General features: G+C 42.2%; 1 protein-coding gene across 2 annotated transcripts in view; it reads right to left on the bottom strand.

Annotated features, from left to right (window-relative positions):
- Positions 1-20773, bottom strand: part of LOC126187956 (clavesin-1-like) — a 280773-nt gene that overhangs the window by 243110 nt on the left and 16890 nt on the right. For both annotated transcript variants that reach the window (XM_049929335.1, XM_049929336.1), the window contains exon 2: positions 8892-9044. In XM_049929335.1, coding sequence (XP_049785292.1) covers positions 8892-9042 — 151 coding nt within the window. In that variant the 5' untranslated portion in view covers positions 9043-9044. The remainder of the gene's footprint in view (positions 1-8891; positions 9045-20773) is intronic.

Raw genomic sequence — 20773 nt, 5'->3', positions numbered from 1 at the left:
ATTCCAAAATCTGTCACTAAACGAAGCACAGACCAGGAAACATCATATGTTCCTAGATACACAATCCTCCAGTCCAACACTTTACCCGTCGCGTCAGTAGCAATGTAACGTAGAAAAACTATAAAAATATTTGAGCTGTGTCTGGCTCATGTTATGCTTTGCATTATTTATTGCTATTCTGTGATTAGTCTCCCACGGTTATTGCGATTATGCTATTATCCTCTCTCTCTGCGAGTCGCAGCAGCAGTGTGTATCGATATTCGCACCCTTGTACTATCTTTGGCGTCGCGCTTATAGTTTATGCCGTGTGCGGGCAGGTGGTTGGATGGCGTGTAGCAGCGAGGAAGTCTCCATGGAGCGTGTCTGTCTGGGCCCACTGGCGGCGTCCACGCGCGGTCGGAGTGTGAGGTATTGTTCCCATTGCTACGAGGTCCGTGGCTGACCGATCCCGGACACGAAATTTGAGTCTTTACTTAATCTACCAGCCAGCCCAAACTGTTCATATTGTGTCGTTTGAATTTCGTTGTGGGCTGTTGGGACATTCCCGCGAGCAACAACGTGTGTCTTCAAGTAGGCTGAATTCTAGCCGACCTCCTGTGGAATTTAACTTAACTTGATTATTTTGAATTGAAGTATCTTCTGACTTGTGGCCGTCAACGTTCTGGTTACCTGCCCCGGCCTATGACGTAAATTCAGTCAGTGTATTATCCTCATCGTGTTCTGGATGTCCAGAATGGCGTGTATTTTGACAGCTGAATGTGTAATTTCTTACGGGCGCCGATAACTCTGCATTGTTCCATTGAACTCCCTGTTGTGTGCTTGTCGGGTGGAGCGGAAGTTATCCTGTCGCTTGGTCCGTTGACTGTCTGGCGGTTGGGTTGCCGTCGGATTGCGAATTTGTTGGGCCGACTGCCTGTATCACCTAAGCGAGCATTAGGGTTTGAAGTCCAGCCCCACCCTCGGAAACTTGTGAGCGCCGTTTGATGTGCTGTCCTTTCAATTTGTCCTTATTGTTTGTTTTTAAATGGTTTCTAGCCGATTTTAAATTAAAATTGTTTTGCCCTTAAGGCGTGAGATTGTTTGGGCCTTCAGCCTGATTTAAAGATATTTTTAGGATAAGGCCTTCTGCCTTGTAAATTCAAATTCCTGTTTTTGAGTCTTAAGGTATTGGCCTTCAGCCGATTTTCAATTAATTTTGCCCTTAAAGCGTGAGATTAAATGGCGGATTAAGCCGGGAATTAAATTCAAAAATTGATGTTTGGCTTGCTTTCTTTTTAATTTTTTTCTCTACTCTAGTAATGTTCGTCAAATGAATAAAGTATGTTCGGGTGCAACTGACAGCCACTAATTTTGGCCCCTTTCCACAAACTAAACTATCTGCCCTGTCCTGCAGGTATAGCAGGGGATCTCAATATTGTTCCAGTAAAGGAGGAACCAAGCAGAACTAATTGGAAAAACTTCAATCAAATGTAATTCGTCCACTAAAGAAGCGTCTCAGTCGCAACTCTGACCAATTCCTGAGTATTATTCTTCCGTTTGGGACCATCTCCACTTCGGAAAAAAGACGAAGTGAAAGAAAAGACCAAACACACAGCGGCATATTTTCTCACAGTTTCGATTTGAGAGCGACAGAATGTTACGCCTCAAACAGAATGTTACCTCATCAAACTCCACTGGCAGCCGCTACAAGCGATAAGTTGTACATCAAACGCGAGAGAGTACGTTCCACCAGGAGTCGAGTAACACATTAATGTCTCCCACAAACGCCTCCCGAAGTAGTAGAAAATAAGATGAATTAGAGGTCAATTGAGATTTCAGTTAGGTTACATCATGGTCAGGCAGAGATTCCGAATTCATAATCTGGAATGAAAGGCGCACCCAGGAGCACAAACAGACTCAGATCACAATTTAGTAGTGGTGAAGAGTAGGCGTAAGTTTAAAGAGACTACTCAGGTAGACTCACTGCGTAAGTAGTGGGATACGAAAATACTAAGATATGAAGAGACAAACTTGAAGTTCTCTGATGCTAGAGATACTGCGATAATGGATAGCTCAGTACACCGTCCTGCTAGAAAGGAGAAAACTGCATTCACAGAAGTAGGAAAGAAAGCCATGCGAACAGGGAAGGCAACTGCGAACAAACAATGTATGACAAACGAAATACTTCAGCTCATCTACAAAAGATGGAAGTACAAAAATGTTCAAGGTCATTCACGAACACAGAAATACATGTCTCTAAGAAACGAAGTCAGCAGCAAATGCTGGGAACCTAAGACAAAATGGGTGTATTAAATATATGAAGAAATCGGCAAAGAAATGATTGTCGATAAGACTGACTCAGCATATAGGAAAGTCAAAACAACCTTCAGGTCAAAACAACCTTTGGTGCAATTAAAAGCAAGAGTGGTAACATTAAGAGTCCAATGGGAAATCCACTGCTATATGCAGAGGAGAGAGGGCCTCTATGAAAAGGAAGACTTGAAGTGATAGAAGAAGAAACAGGAGTTGAAAGTGAAGAGATAGAAGATGCACTATTTGAATCAAAATTTAAAAGTGTATTGGAAAGCTTAACATCATACACTCCTGGAAATTGAAATAAGAACACCGTTAATTCATTGTCCAAGGAAGGGGAAACTTTATTGACACATTTCTGGGGTCAGATACATCACATGATCACACTGACAGAACCACTGGCACATAGACACAGGCAACAGAGCACAATGTCGGCACTAGTACAGTGTATATCCACCTTTCGCAGCAATGCAGGCTGCTATTCTCCCATGGAGACGATCGTAGAGATGCTGGATGTAGTCCTGTGGAACGGCTTGCCATGCCATTTCCACCTGGCGCCTCAGTTGCACCAGCGTTCGTGCTGGACGTGCAGACCGCGTGAGACGACGCTTCATCCAGTCCCAAACATGCTCAATGGGGGACAGATCCGGAGATCTTGCTGGCCAGGGTAGTTGACTTACACCTTCTAGAGCACGTTGGGTGGCACGGGATACATGCGGATGTGCATTGTCCTGTTGGAACAGCAAGTTCCCTTGCCGGTCTAGGAATGGTAGAACGATGTGTTCGATGACGGTTTGGATGTACCGTGCACTATTCAGTGTCCCCTCGACGATCACCAGTGGTGTACGGCCAGTGTAGGAGATCGCTCCCCACACCATGATGCCGGGTGTTGGCCCTGTGTGCCTCGGTCGTATGCAGTCCTGATTGTGGCGCTCACCTGCACGGCGCCAAACACGCATACGACCATCATTGGCACCAAGGCAGAAGCGACTCTCATCGCTGAAGACGACACGTCTCCATTCGTCCCTCCATTCACGCCTGTCGCGACACCACTGGAGGCGGGCTGCACGATGGTGGGGCGTGAGCGGAAGACGGCCTAACGGTGTGCGGGACCGTAGCCCAGCTTCATGGAGACGGTTGCGAATGGTCCTCGCCGATACCCCAGGAGCAACAGTGTCCCTAATTTGCTGGGAAGTGGCAGTGCGGTCCCCTACGGCACTGCGTAGGATCCTACGGTCTTGGCGTGCATCCGTGCGTCGCTGCGGTCCGGTCCCAGGTCGACGGGCACGTGCACCTTCCGCCGACCACTGGCGACAACATCGATGTACTGTGGAGACCTCACGCCAGACGTGCTGAGCAATTCGGCGGTACGTCCACCCGGTCTCCCGCATGCCCACTATACGCCCTCGCTCAAAGTCCGTCAACTGCACATACGGTTCACGTCCACGCTGTCGCGGCATGCTACCAGTGCTAAAGACTGCGATGGAGCTCCGTATGCCACGGCAAACTGGCTGACACTGACGGCGGCGGTGCACAAATGCTGCGCAGCTAGCGCCATTCGACGGCAACACCGCGGTTCCTGGTGTGTCCGCTGTGCCGTGCGTGTGATCATTGCTTGTACAGCCCTCTCGCAGTGTCCGGAGCAAGTATGGTGGGTCTGACACACCGGTGTCAATGTGTTCTTTTTTCCGTTTCCAGGAGTGTATAAGGTAGAAGGGATAAATAAAATTGCATCGGAATTTCTTATCTCATGGTTGGGGGGGGGGGGGGGGCGGGCGGAAGTGGCAACAAAATGATTAATCACGTTGGGGTGCAGAATGTGTGAGTCTGGCGATATATCCCCTGACTTTCGCAAAACCATGATCCATACAATTCAGAAGATTACAAGAGCCAACAGATGCAAGAATTATCACTAAATCAGCTTAATCGCTCATGCATCCAAGTTGCTGACAAAACCAATGTACGGCAGAATGTAAAATAAAATTGAGGATGTTTTAGAAGACCATCAGTTTGACTTTAAGAAACGTAAAGGCACCAGAGAGGCGGTTTTGACATTGTAGTTGATAGTGGAAGTAAGGCTAAAGGAAAACACTCTCTTAGGATTTGTCGAACCAGAAAAAGAGTTCGACAATGTAAAATGGAACAAGACGTTAGAATTTCTGAGAAAAATAGGGGTAAGCTATAGCGAGAGACTGGTAATAAACAATATGTACAATAGCCAAGGAGGAACAATAAGACTGGAAGACCAATATCTATGTGCTTGGATAAACAAGAGTGTGAGACAGGGACGTAGTCTTTCGCCCCTACTGTTCAATCTATACATAGAAGAAGCAATGAAAAAATAAGAGATCCAAGAACAGGGTCAGAATTCAGGGTGAAAATATATCACTGTTATTCTCAGTAAAAGAGAAGTAGAATTGCCGGATTTGTTGAATGGAATGAACAGTCTAATGAGTACATAATATCGAATGAGACGAAAGCAATGAGAAGTACAAGAAATGACAACTGCATAGCAAAATAACACATGACAAACAGAGCACTGCCGGCCGCGGTGGCCATGTGGTTCTAGGCGTTCGGTCCGGAACCGCGCGCCTACTACGGTCGCAGGTTCGAATCTTGCCTCGGGCATGGATGTGTGTGATGTCCTTAGGTTAGTTAGGTTTAAGTAGTTCAGAGTTCTGATGACCACTGATGTTAAGTCCCATAGTGCTCAGAGCCATTTGAACCATTTGAAACAGAGCACTGATTGCCTAAAAACGGCGTAGCACTGAAAAAAGGGTATTCCTGGTCAAGAAAGTCTACTGATATCAAACATAGTCCTTTAGAAGATAAAAATTTCTGAGCAAAACATCGTGTGGTAGTGAAACATGGACTAGGAAAACCAGAAGAGAATCGAAGAATTTGAGGATGAAAGCTAGAGAAGAAAGTTAAAAATTAGGTAGACTGACAATATAAGGAATATGGAGGTTCTCTGCTGAATCGACAAGGAGAGCAATCTATGGAAGACACTGTCAAGAAAAGGGACAGTTTGATAGCATGACAGCACATCTGTTAAGATGTCAGGGAATAAATTCTATAATACTATAGGAAACTTTAGAGGGTAAAAACTAAGGAGGAAGAGATGGGATACATCGAGCAAGTAATTGAGGATATAGTTTGCAAGTGCTACTCTGAGGTGATACGTTTGGCACACGAAAGGAACTTGTTGTGGATCGCCTCAAACCGGTGGTAAATTTTAGTTATTTTACATTGTTTGAAATACGTCTTATTTTCACTATTACCATTCAAAATCACATTAGCCTTAACGTTAATTGTATAGTGGGTAACATGTGATACTGCAGCGTTTCAGGTAAGTGAAGATTCACCATGAAGGATGTCAAGAAGCTGATGATGTAAGATATCTTTGAATTCTCAGTCCGTAACACGTATGATAAAGATGAATATGTTCAGAGTTAAACAGCACAGTATTGCTGCGAGATGATCGATAAATCCCATGAGAAATGCACCCTGCATCACTTTGAAGCTTGATTTTAGAGTTACAAGAACCTGACATTTAATCCATTGGATTACATCATCAGACACTCTTTCGTCTGACTAGATTAGAAGGCAGTTTACAGGACACATTAGATTCGATTTTTTGAATCCTACGTGAGTAAATCATACATGGAAGCTAAACTGGAAACGACTAAAGAAGATCATAATGTACTCTTACAACTGTGTGGCTTAAGGCGACAATAGCGTTAACAACAGTTAAAATTTGGTCACTCGTTGAAGTGGTTGGTCAGCACTCCTTTAGCCTAAGAAGGAAACAGGGGTGTCTAGTTCTCTCCAAACCCTATATTAGTATTTGGCGTGAGAGTACGAGCACAGTGGAAAAATTTGTATTTGGGGACAGCAATATCCCTTAGCATCTCAATACACTTAACGTAGAGCGTACAATTCGGTATTTTTGTAATACTGGCCTAATGTCAAAGGATTTCTTCAGTAATCTAGGCAATGACAACAGTCTGAGGGTAACGCCGAGGATCATACTGAAAAGCACTTGACGGTGAAAAAATTACGAGTGATGAACCATCTTCTTCAAAAATAACGGACATTTGATGGAACAAAATTTTGGAAATAAAACCTCTGACCTGAACACAATTATAATTAGAAAACAGTTGCACAGAACAACATTTTTTTCAGCGCCAGCATAACAATAAATTGTGAGTTTTATACAAGACATGTAATTGAAAAATGAAACTAAAAATGATATTTCATTGTACATTAGGGTTCACTATTAAGTGACTTCGCATTGTTGTCAGATTGTTTTACACAACAGTGACGACATAGGCACTCAAATCAGCTAAAAGGAGGGCTGTGTGTCACTTTGTTGGTTGTCACCAATGTTGAATAATAAATATACGAATAATGGAAGTGTTGGGCATGTTGTTAAGATATTTAGTAGCAGCAAAACCGTTGACAAGCTAGGGCACAGGAATAAAGTCTTCTGCGTTGAAATGATGATACAACTACTCGTTTATAAAGGGTGTTTCACTCAACGAGTTTTTAAAAAAGGCATACCATTTCAAGCAGCGTACAAAACTATCGAACGCTATGAGATCGAAACATTCATTAAAAGAACTCTCGAATTATAATGCAGAACGACTAATAAAACTCACAACTGATCTTTCAAGGACATAATAAATTTGCGTAACCTGTTACTGTACTATGGACATTATTTTTTATTTTAACTATGAGCCTATTTCAGCTATACAATAATCATCATGTTATGTTCAATAGAACATTTCATATATTTTGGTAAATTTGCTGTATCGTATGTGAGTTACGAATAATAAGATTTTACACACGTTTATAAGTTATGGCTTCCATGCAACATTGTTGTTTCTTTTGTTGTCTATTTGTTTGTGATTACATTTTACATTATTGTAGCAGTAATAATCATTTTCGTAGTTTGGTCTGACTCTTCGTTTATTAGTGGTCAGAAATTAATCTCAATCGATAGTTAACATTTAGTGAACCCAATTGTGACAGATTTCAATGACATTATGAAATTTATTTCAGACCAATACTAAATGAAAAGTCAGAACAAGCTGCAAAACTGATATTCTTGTTACATTAATCCGAAACATAATCAGGAACAAATAGACAGCAACAGAAATAACGACACTGCATGGAAGGCTGGATTTGAAACGTATGTAAAATCAAATTATTCATAATTCACATGTAATACAAGAAATGTACCAAACTTCATAAAATGTTCAATTGCAAATAATCTGATGATGGTTGCGTTGCTAAAATAGGCCCATAGTTCAAATAAAATGCAATACTCATAACAGCATAACAGCTTATACAAATTTTTTATGTCCTTGAAAGACATTTATTACGCAGCATTTCAAGAGGGTTCAAATATAATTTTTTATTTGATGGTAAATTGAAATGCTTAAATACTGTTTTAGTGGCGCAAAAGTCACCAGTGTTTTTCCGAAAACGTACTGTTATCAGTTCACGAAGAAATGACCAGATAACATACTCCTACACTTGGATAGAGTCCAAACATTGGTACATGTGCTCTGCAGAGCTATACGTCCATTACAATAGAGCATTAAAACCGTCTCAAATAATAATAATTCATTATGAATATAAAAAGCTAAAGACAGGTCAGAACTCACAAGTGCTTCTTTGCAAACTGGAAGTCGCTTCCTCCGAAATCTCTGTTCATTAGTAACTCGGGAAATCTGTGTTTGAGGGAGAAGTATGCGTCTAATCCCAGTTTCACCTTCTCCATGCTGCACTTGGAGTTGATATACATTCGCTCAATGAGGGACTCGTCTGGAACACAGAATTCCCGTAGAGAATACGAAGGTAGATTTTTACAAGTATATTAATGACACAGAAAACAGAAAGGATTCTCTTATCGACAGAAATTTTACTATGTACAATTTCCTAACATAGAAGTAACACGACATGAAATTTTTTGTTTTCTGCTACATATGTGTCGTCAAAATGGTTATATGGTCCCATAATCAATGTATTATACTGTACATACGCATATGAATTCACACTGATAATAAACGTAGTATGCATACTATTAATGAGAGTAATAGCATTCCGAAGCATTCGTAATCAGTGAACAGATAACCGAGATAACGAGCTGGAAGAGGTCCACAAAATTTGAGAATAAGGTGTAAAGCTGGTCAGAGTAATCCTGTATTTTCCATAAGCTAAGATAGAGGCAGTGAAGTAGTAACACGGAATTTAAAACGACCGTAGGTAGTGTTTATTTCCTTCTTAAGTTGCAATCGCAAAGAAGTAGAAGAGACTATAACTCTTTGTTTCACAGTGATCATTAAAAAAACCTGATCCTCCGTAACGACATATAGTTGAGTTATTTCTGCACTTGTTAAACGTGTAATAAATTGGAGCGATTTTTAGGTACAATAATGATAAGACAATGCTGCTACAGACATACTAATGAAAGACACAAATAATATATAGATGTAAGAAGCATTACATCTATGTAATTACACCAATAATGTTGATTGTATGCGCATTACTTGGGCGTAATATATGGCCTATAGCGTGACAAACTTACTGACCTACGGCGTCAGGTAAGTGTGGCTGCATCCTGAGCCACTCTCGCAGTGACGTCACAGCCTTCTTGATGTCCTCCTCGTTGGTACCCAGCTGTTTCCTGACGTACGCCACCTCCTCAGGTGTGATCACCAAGTATTTGCCGGTGTCTGACATTGCTGTAAAGCAGAAAGTAGACACAATCGCTTGAACCAGAACACCAGTTCACTAATAGAAAAACCTGAAGGCGTATGTGACACTCAGCCACTGATTGCTTAACAGAAATCGAAGAAGGCCGATTAGAGTTTATATGGTGGCATCATCAAGGTTGGATTGTTTCCAGGATCTGGAAGGAAATTGGCCGATAGCTTTCAAAGGCATTTGCCTGGTGTGATTTAAGAAAAACACTGGAAACCTAAATATGGATGGCCAGGCTGCTTTACGTTTCTTTTGAACGAATGTACACTGTGGTATTATTACCCATAGATCTCATTGTGATGTAGGCGTCTTGGGAAGACGGCGCTGTATTCCTACTGAATCTCTCCACTGTAGGTCCGGTAGACCTTTATTGGATTAAGATTACATTCAGGAAACGTAACAGGTCGAAAATAACCGATTGAATCACTGCATTTTTTTCTTTTTTTTGGTCATCAGTCTACTGACTGGTTTGATGCGGCCCGCCACGAATTCCTTTCCTGTGCTAACCTCTTCATCTCAGAGTTGCACTTGCAACCTACGTCCTCAATTATTTGCTTCACGTATTCCAGTCTCTGTCTTCCTCTACAGTTTTTGCCCTCTACAGCTCCCTCTAGTACCATGGAAATCATTCCCTCATGTCTTAGCAGATGTCCTATCATCATGTCCCTTCTCCTTATCAGTGTTTTCCACATATTCCTTTCCTCTCCGATTCTGCGTAAAACCTCCTCATTCCTTACCTTATCAGTCCACCTAATTTTCAACATTCGTCTATAGCACCACATCTCAAATGCTTCGATTCTCTTGTGTTCCGGTTTTCCCACAGTCCATGTTTCACTACCATACAATTCTGTACTCCAGACGTACATCCTCAGAAATTTCTTCCTCAAATTAAGGCCGTTATTTGATAGTAGTAGACTTCTCTTGGCCAGAAATGCCTTTTTTGCCATAGCGAGTCTGCTTTTGATGTCCTCCTTGCTCCGTCCGTCATTGGTTATTTTACTGCCTAGGTAGCAGAATTCCTTAACTTCATTGACTTCGTGACCATCAATCCTGATGTTAAGTTTCTCGCTGTTCTCATTTCTACTACTTCTCATTACTTTCGTCTTTCTCCGATTTACTCTCAAACCATACTGTGTACTCATTGGACTGTTCATTCCGTTCAGCAGATCATTTAATTCTTCTTCACTTTCACTGAAGATAGCAATGTCATCACATTGATATCCTTTCACCTTGTATTTTAATTCCACTCCTGAACCTTTCTTTTATTTCCATCATTGCTTCCTCGATGTACAGATTGAAGAGTAGGGGCGAAAGGCTACAGCCTTGTCTTACACCTTTCTTAATACGAGCACTTCGTTCTTGATCGTCCACTTTTATTATTCCCTCTTGGTTGTTGTACATATTGTATATGACCCGTCTCTCCCTATAGCTTACCCCTACTTTTTTCAGAATCTCGAACAGCTTGCACCATTTTATATTGTCGAACGCTTTTTCCAGGTCGACAAATCCTATGAAAGTGTCTTGATTTTTCTTTAGCCTTGCTTCCATTATTAGCCGTAACGTCAGAATTGTCTCTCTCGTCCCTTTACTTTTCCTAAAGCCAAACTGATCGTCACCTAGCGCATTCTCAATTTTCTTTTCCATTCTTCTGTATATTATTCTTGTAAGCAGCTTCGATGCATGAGCTGTTAAGCTGATTGTGCGATTCCTGCATAGGACCGTGAATATGGAAATTAAAAGAAATCTATCCTAAGGATATAAGGTAACATCAGAAACAGCAGAAAATACTTGAGTAACTTGGTTGACTAATTTGGGGGAGGGGACCAAACAGCGACGTCATCGGTCCCATCGGATTGTGGACATTTCAAAGGAACCATCCCGGAATTTGCCTGAAGCGTATAGGGAAATCACGGGAAACCTCAATCAGGATGGCCGGACACGGGCTTCAACCGTCGTCTTCTAAAATACGAGTCCAGTGTGCTAACTACTCTGCCACCTCGCTCGCTACGGGAGAAGGATTCCTCATAAATAGGAAGGTTGGGCAGAGAGTAAGTTATTCTGAATGGTTAGTGACAGGATTTTCCTCATCAGAATCGACATGAAACGAACGCCAATAATGGAGAGCAAACTGAAGTGGAATGTCTCTAAGAATCCATGTGGATAGAAGCAGGTACTGAAGTAATGTCGAATGATGAGACAATATCTCTAAGTGTGTAATATAACGCTAATGAATACGACAGTAGGCTGTTTAGTTGAAGAGGAATTTACACATCTAAAAATGGAAACCACAGTAATTGATTAGTCAGATTTGGGTAAAAGGAACGTAACTGTGAAGACACCTTGGGTAACAACAGATGTATTTCAGTTGACCAATAAGAGAAGGAGGTACAGAAATCTCAGATTACGACAGAAGTTCAGCAATCAAAGTCGCTAAGGCTTAAGATACGTAGGAAGAGCAGAGGAGCCAAAATGAAATGGCTACACGAAAAATGCGAATAAATCGAGAGAAGAACAGATTCAGCATGCACCTTCGGTGAAATTAAATGCAAGGGCGCCAACATTGAGAGTGCTATGGGAATCCCATTTCTAAACGAAGGGCAGGGAGCGGATACGTGGGATAAGTACACTGATGACCTCTACGAGGGGAGAAGTTGTATAGTGACATGGTAGAAGAAGAAATGGAAGGCGACATGGAAGACAATGGATTAAGTAGCCGAGTTCAACAGAGCTTTGGATGAACTGAGATCTAATCAGGTAGGGAAGTGTCGCCAAAATGACAATTCAAGTTGCTAAAATTTCTGAGTCTGGAGACATACCATCAGATATTGAAAGTAAAGCGAAGAAAGACGAGTAGTACAAGTGAGACAATACCGGAACTGGCGGAACAAGAAGTAGATAAGGCTTCTGTTTCCTTAGAAGCAAACTAGTATGTGACGATGAAGCAAGGTGGACTCAAAGAAGTAGAGTAGCAGAGGCAAGGAGTACATCCCTGCTTAAAGAATTCTACTAGTATCAAACGTAAGACTTATTTTAAGGGAGAAAATTTTATGAACCTAGTTTCGCAGCACAGCATTGTATAGAACTAAATCATAAATTGTTTCAAAGACAGAAATGAAGAGAATCGAAACTTTTGAGATATGGTGCTTTAGAAACAAGTTGAAAATTAGGTGGACTTATAAGGAAAGAGGAGTTTTCACACAGAATAAACGAGGAGAGAAATACGTGGAAATCATTGACAAGAAGAAGAGACAGGGTGATAGGACATCAAGGAATAGCTTCCATAGTAGATAAAGAAGATGTAGAGGGTATAAAAAACAAAGGAATATATGGACTGTCATACACCACAACACAAAAAATAGGAAAGCGGAGGTGTGATGTGCTTATACAGGCAAGCAAATGATTACAACTTCAGAAAAGCTGAATTATTTATTCAAAACTGAGTAAACGAAAAACTTTTTGGTCCACCTCTTTGCTTGCCTGTACATACACATCACATCTACCGATTTCTGTCCCACTCGGATGATTCCTTCGTGGTTCGTCATATTTTTTTTTTTCTTTTTTGTCGTAGTGTGTATTTCGGAGAAATACTTGCGGCTGGCGATTCTGTTCTTCTGTGATGAAAAGTTTGACGCAGGAGAGGAATTCGCGACGGGCTGCGTCAGGCCAGTCAGAAGACTGATGACATAGAAAAAAACTTAAGGAAATTAAATTTTCCTCTACCAACAAATTTAGACTGCATTTCATCGACAGCTGCAGAGATGGTACGTAAATTCTATGGAAGGTTAATTGAGATAAGAATTCTGTGTTTAACAAGGAACGGCAACTTTTTCGTGAACCACCTAAAACTTGGCAAACATTAAACTTTTCGTGTAACTAATTGAACGAAAATGTAAACAATTATTTTATGTGTAATGAAGAGACAAGTTCTTTTTTTAAGAGACAAACTCTGCCAGAAGTATTATGAAAAATCTCAAATCACTGCCATCAGGGCTCAGCATTTATTTTCTGCGTACGGGCTTGGCGACCTGAGCAGGAGTTCCTGAGCAGGAGACTGGCAAGCATCTGCAGACCTCTGTCACCACAAACTCTGGGAGTGCTAGAACGACTACTGTGCGACGTGAGAGTCGAACATTGTGCGCCACAGGGAACTGAAATCTTGGCTTGACCACCCGGATCGCGAGGATGGTATAAACATCTATAAGAATCCCTCCAGTCTCAAGGTGTGCTGCATGCTGATGAGATGCGTTCTTGTTGAGGTGGAACTGTCGTTAACTGGCAAACTGAGTTAACTGCCCACCTCAGTTGTATAGGTTGTTCAGGCAAGTGGAACGGATCTATCCGTTGGCTAGCAGAATACTGATGTAGATGTAAAAGGTCCTAAATCAACATTACAGGGTATTGCACGAAAACCCAAGGAAATGGGTTACTTATCCTCTTTGAACTAATCACTAGGTAGGCTATTACGGTCATAATTCACACAGTGAGTGAAATGTGAAGCTGTTGGTTTTGTAGTTCATTCAATGGAAAGTGAGTGGAAAATCCGTCACTTTTTTTTACACCACTGGCCATAAAATTGCTACACCAAGAAGAAATGCAGATGATAAACGGATATTCATTGGACAAATATCTTATATTAGAACTGACATGTGATTACATTTTCACGCAGTTTGGGTACATGGATCCTGAGAAATCAGTACCCAGAACGACCACTTCTGTCCGTAATAACGGCCTTGACACGCCTGGGAATTGAGTCAAACAGAGCTTGGATGGCGTGTACAGGTATAGCTGCCCATGCAGCTTCAACACGATATCACAGTTCATCAAGAGAGGTGACTGGCGTATTGTGACGAGCCAATTGGTCGGTGACCATGGACCAGACGTTTTCAGTTGGAGAGAGATTTGGACAATGTGCTGACCAGGGCAGCAGTCGAACATTTTCTGTATCCAGAAAGGGACGTACAGGACCTGCAACATGCGATCGTGCATTATCCTGCTGAAATGTAGGAGACGTGTAACCAATGGCACCCCATACCATCACGCCGGGTGATACGCCAGTATGGCGATCACGAATACACGCTTCAAATGTGCGTTCAACGCGATGTCGCTAAACACGGATGTGACCATCATGATGCTGTAAACTGAACCTGGATTCATCCGAAAAAATGATGTTTTGCCATTCGTGCACCCAGGTTCGTCGTTGACTACACCATCGAAGGCGCTCGCTCCTGTCTGTGATGCAGCGTCAAGGGTAACCGCAGCCATGGTCTCCGAGCCGATATTCCATGCTGCTGCAAACGTCGTCGAACTGTTCTTGCTGATGCTTGTTGTCCTGCAAACGTCCCCATCTGTTAACTCAGGGATCGAAACGTAGATGCACTATCCGTACAGCCATGCGGATAAGATGCCTGTCGTCTCGGCTGCTAGTGATACGAGGCCGTTGTGATCCAGCACGGTGTTCCTTATTACCCTCCTGAACCCACCGATTCCATATTCTGCTAACAGTCATTGGATCTCGACCAACGCGAGCAGCAATGTCGCGATACGATAAATCGCAATCGCGATAGGCAACAATCCGACCTTTATCAAAGCCGGAAACGTGATGGTACGCATTTCTCCTCCTTATACGAGGCATCACAACAACGTTTCACAAGGGAACACCGGTCAACTGCTGTTTGTTATGAGAAATCGGTTGGAAACTTTCCTTATGTCAGCACGTTGTAGCTGTCGCCACCGGCGCCAACCTTCTGTGAATGCTCTGAAAAGCTAATAATTTGCATATCACAGCATCTTCTTCCTGTCGGTTAAATTTCGCGTGTGTAGCACTTCATCTTCGTCGTGTAGCAATTTTAATGGCCAGTAGTGTATTTTAGTTTCGTCCCTTCGTAACGGTTACTGATTCCAAAATCATACCTAAACTTCGGACAACGTATCATGTAACTTAAATACAGATATTTAACATAAGTTGCTATCTGATGGGCACATCACAAAAAAGAACCAAAAAATTAGACGTTACTTAAACCATGATAATTGATCACTCCATGCTCGTAACCTCACATTTAGATTGTGCGCAACTCGTGGTCTAGTGGCTAGCGTTTCTGCCTCTGGATCACGGGATCCCGGGTTCAACTCCGGCCGGGTTGGGATTTTCTCTGCCAGGGGACTGGGTGTTCGTATTGTTCTCATCATTTCATCATCATCTTCATCATTCATGAAAATGGCAAAATTAGACTGTATAAAGTTGGTACATTGTACGTGCGCTGATGACCACGCAGTTGAACGCCCCACAAACTAATCATCAACCTCATCATCATAATCACATTTAAATTCTTGCACAGCCACACAACCATCACAATGCGTGGTTCCAACAGTTACAAAAGAAATTAATTTATCAACTTAAGCACCTACACACAGATACTTGGTTACTTGTACCTTGTCTATTTAGGCACACGTTACGATCAGATAGCACATCGCTCACGTAAACCAAGAAGCAGGAAAGCAATGAACTTTGAGGAGCAGGCAGAAACCTTCCGACGATGCCAAAGCCGCCGCTCACGATCAACATTTGCACGGATTTGAGAAAGGAAGATAGTTCCATGCTGCGGTTAGCACTGCAAAGATGTCAAGTGCCAGGTTGTTTAATATTTTTAAATGTTCGGATAATAAGATGCCGTCTCTTTATCTAAGAATAGATGATGAATGCAGCTAGCCGCTATCTCTGTGTAATGTGTCTGTATAGGCGTGTATCTGTTGCCTTTAAGATCCCTTCACCTTCACACATAAATCTATACAGTAAAGTAAGGCCCTCCCTGTTCTTGGCTGATCCGTGATAAGACAGGCGAAAAATTAGACTAATGGAGGATTTTTAGTATTACCTCTATTTTCATTCGCTCTCTCTCTTTCTCTCCTTTATCTATGTACAGTTTTTAACATAATATTTCATTACGTGAAATCAGCCAAATAGGATTTTTGGTGGAGTCCTTCGTCTTGGTAATCAGCGGCTGGCTTGCTGTAAGAGATCTTTACATTTATTATTACTGTTAAACACTGCAGTCAGTCGGGAGAATCAATCGTTTGGACAATTTGTTCCTTTTACGAAAGATTGCGAATTCCAGATGTGTACGAAGCCTTTTTGGACGATTTAACACAGACTCAGTGTTTGCAGGCTCTCTTCGACACAGCTGAAACTTCCCCACTAATTACAGGGCCAACGTGATCATCAAATGATTCAGAAAAAACTCATTCGTTCATTCACTCCAGAACAAAAATTTCAGAAACCTTATTTATGGAGGAAATTGTGTATTAAATCCATCTCCATTACATATCCAGATCTCCGGTGATTCCACGCCTTAATTATTTTCCTTTTACAGTCTCTTCCTCCTCAAACAAACCGCTAGCGGTGCAAATGTTAATTGGCTCGCTTTAGCGAGAAGAAAAGCAGAATATGTATCTCTCAGAAACACGTCAATCCCTCAACAGATACTCCAGAAGCTGTCCTCGTTACCACTCTAACAACCATAGAGAATGCATATATGCATCTCTGTTATTTCAAAGAATAAACGCACTAGAAAATACTTTGGCGTCGTCGAGCTGTCGCCGCATATATTACGAGAAAATCAGATGAGATAACTTTTCCAAAGTGAATGAATGTGAATGGTTTGATTGAAAATGATTAATTGGTGCGTGGTAGAGGGTATTTTCTGTGGGGACATTAGAGCTGGTCGAGTCCACATTGTTGACTGACAGCTACGAATATGAGACCAGGTCGCCACTTCTTCCACACTCATCTCTCCACCGCCAGGGGCGCCTCCAGGTAGTCAATTCAGCTGCCTCCACAAGCCAGACAGCACATAACCTTATGCTTCGGGCATGGACGTGTGTGATGTCCTTAGGTTAGTTAGGTTTAATTAGTTCTAAGGTCTACCCGACTGATGACCTCAGAAGTTAAGTCGCATAGTGCTCAGAGCCATTTGAACTATTTGAACGTAACCTTAATAGCCTTAAATCGGAGGCAACCGTCCACCGGCCTGCCACCTAGCGGGACGGAATGGTCTCCCTCCTACGCAACGGCGGAAGACATTCGAAGCAGCGCCGCGACTATCGATATTCGATGGGAACGACAGAATATATAGTTTGATAGAAGGGTCTGCGAGTTCGAAGTACGCAGACTGCGTGCAGTTTTCCTCTCCGCAGTTATAAAAAATCAGTACATCAGTCATTACTACGTTAAATGTATGGGAGCTTATAACTAATCACAATAAAATAACCTTAAACTTAACGATATGGTGTTACCTCTAACTTTGAGTTCCATCTTCAGGAGGAGGGGGGGGGTTCTTCTCTTTAAGAGTTCATAAACAATAGTTAATGTCAATAAATTTCATATATTGCATGCATAAATTATCGAGAAAAGTGTTTTATTTACGGTGGTCAAAGGTAAAAGATAGCAGGTTGAACCGCTTGTGTTTTTCCTGCACACAGTTTTGAAAAATCATTTCTGGAGAAAAACTTGTTTAAAGTTTAGGGAAAACTTTCATATGTATGATTTGTTAAGTATGCTTAAAAACATCAAGTCATTACCTAGTACTGATGTCGCTGAACACAAATCTGAAGTTAAGATTTTCAAAACTCAAAATAGCTAATCCAATATGGCGGACCAAAAATTATGCTTTGACCAATTTTGACTGAAATTAGACCAAAAAGAAAAGTGTTTTCGTTACTTGTGTTTATTCTGAAATTCCACGACCGTACATCACCCTTACTCTATTTCGAAATTTTCCTGGACGGCAATTCGTTCGTTCTTCTTGGTGAGAAAAGCCGATCTGGCTGAGCTGGATATACTACGTTTGGCAGCCTGCACACGGTGTTCGTTAGGTGTTTCGACGAATATGTATGCATGCATACAGCATGCATAAATCAATCTGTGAAAGCGTATCACGACACGACAAGTTTCCTACATGAGCCAGGCGTCTGCGGCTGAGATCGCTCCACGGCAGAAGTGACACTGCTTCGAACTATGGTCCGTAGAAACTTTTAAAAACCTTTTCGTCTCAACACTCTAGACAGAGATACAAAATACAATAAAAATTCGAATTTTCAACTATTTTGAATGAGAACGTTGCCTTAAATAAATTGAGAATAGCTCAACTTTTCCTGTTCGCAACAATACGTCGGAAGGTTTCCCTCGATTGTAAAGCAACTCTTGCAACCGGAATTCCTCTGCATATTATTCCGAATTGGGATGCCATCTGCCTCACTGCACATAATCTTTACACATACGGTGGATAAAATAATCATCCAGAAAATCTCTACAATAAGACTGACGTTGTTGTTGGAACTCAGGTCGGATAGTTAGCGTTTTCATTCACTACGGAACACGTCTGGCGCATGACAAAAGAAGTGAAGCACCCAGTAGATAAGGTCGGAAATCACTGTAACATGGCACACGTACACACCATCGACGAGTACTTAAATGATGGGAGTTACAATTCTCAGAGGCAGGTCGAACGCCTACCAGGGTGCATTAGCTGTGTTTCCGTTTAGTATTATTACAAGTCCTGATAGACTTACGAGAGACATTTGCAGCATCAGATATTCAGTGATCACTGTGACAGAGGCAGGGATGCACGGTACCCGCGGAAGACAGCGTTATCAGCACGTGACAAGTCCGAAAAGGGCCTCATTGTGGGTCAGCATTTGACTGGCTGGTCGGATCGGGCAATATCGAGATCTGGGAGGGGGGCGGTTAGAGTTGACAGTGGCCAGATGTCGCACTGCATGTGAAAGTGTGGGCATACGAACTCATCGTCGAGGTTAGGCTCGGCCACGACTAACCGACACAAGGAAGGGTCGGCGCATTGTGCAGCAAGCACTTCATTAACCCTTTCACACCTGAAACATCTTAATTTCTCGTTTGCACCGTATTCAGAAATGATTACGATTTTAACACGGTTAGCGTAACATGCAGCTTGCCTGGAGCCCCCGGTAAATTATCACATTCATGAATGTAGACAGCTGTTTTGGTAACAGTCTCAGGCAGAGTAACCAGTGGTAAGAGCCTTGAATTTCTTTGTTCCATCTAGTGTTTACATACAGTTATTTACTTACGGCCACGATCAATCACTGCTTTGTTGTGGTTAGCCTTGCGCTCTCATTTGTCATCCGATGCAAGTTCCATTAGTGCTAGATAATTAAATTTACTTGTTAAGTAGGTGGCCGACCGCGGTGGTCTAGGGGTTCTGGCGCTGCAGTCCGGAACCGCGGGGCTGCTACGGTCGCAGGTTCGAATCCTGCCTCTGGCATGGGTGTGTGTGATGTCCTTAGGTTAGTTAGGTTTAAGTAGTTCTAAGTTCTAGGGGACTTATGACCTAAGATGTTGAGTCCCATAGTGCTCAGAGCCATTTGACCATTTTGTTATGTAGGTAATAAAAATAAATTAAATGTCGTACCTACTTCGTGCAATCTATAATCACGCTGTTTCTTTGTGACAGATCTTGTTCTTTGTAGTGAAAGAAGGAAGCTGGCAGAATACAATGTAAGTAGAGGTTGTTCTTTCTGGCCCAGCCTTGATACATGTTCACACGCGACAAATTGCCATCTTGTTCTCAAGACAAGTGTTACACAATCTAACAGCACAAGTGCCGAAGGGCACATAGGCCAAAAGCTCTTTCGCAAGAACACCTTGACCCTTGAGCCTAAAGGTTCTGAGTTCATCTCCCAGCATGAGCGAGTATCCGAAATTTGAAATCCCGCAGCGTCAGGCCCAAGGTTCGAGCGCTCGCTTGTGTTAACATAAAATAATTTAGTGCTACTGTGCTAGCTTAGTTTGCATGTAAATATTGCAACAAGAGCCTAAAGGCTGTGGGCTCAAGCCCCACATGTGTAAGTATATTAATTAACCGAATTTTCACTTACAATCAATTGAGTCACGTACGATAACTCGAATAGCTTTAAAATCCCGTAAAAAAAATAATTTTCTAAGTCTAGTGTTATGCGGTAAGTTTCAGAGCGAACACCTCAAAGCCGGCCACAGTGGCTGAGCGGTTCTAGGCGCTACAGTCTGGAACCGCGCGACCGGTACGGTCGCAGGTTCGAATCCTGCCTGGGGCATGGATGTGTGTGATGTCCTTAGGTTAGTTAGGTTTAATTAGTTCGAAGTTCTAGGGGACTGATGACCTTAGAAGTTAAGTCCCATAGTGCTCAGAGCCATTTGAACCATTTGTTTGAACACCTCAGGCATAGCGTAAATATTTAAATTTTCATTGCGTTAAACTCCAGAGCTTCTTGTGAGATGCAGTCTCATGCATATATCATGTGTATGAGACTGTCCTAATACAGGTTTTATAATTTTCCTTACATCTACAATACACATGTTAAATCCGCTAAATCCGTCGTGTTCTAATTGTTTCCACATGCGAACACATGCGGAGCGATAAGCGTACGTCCATGTAATCTGTGTATGAACAACTACATACTGTTCAGCTAACCGAAATTCCTCTTCAGTGGTAGAAGCCGTCATGCCGACTCAACAATACGGTAAGGGAAATCGCGTGTCCGCAGTTTCTGGTCCAAGCAGTTGGAATAGCTTCAAAAGTAAGTCCTGTTTCAGATTTCCAGAGACGGGAATGCTCACCCTCCTGCCCCCTGTTCTTGTGATCAATGTTTCCACACATCCGACGTTTGACATGTTTCAAATAATATTCAAGGTAAAACAAAT

This window comes from Schistocerca cancellata, chromosome 5, assembly GCF_023864275.1.
Source record: "Schistocerca cancellata isolate TAMUIC-IGC-003103 chromosome 5, iqSchCanc2.1, whole genome shotgun sequence".
NCBI classification, from domain to species: Eukaryota; Metazoa; Arthropoda; class Insecta; order Orthoptera; family Acrididae; genus Schistocerca; species Schistocerca cancellata.
This window is presented reverse-complemented; position numbering and strand designations above follow the sequence as displayed.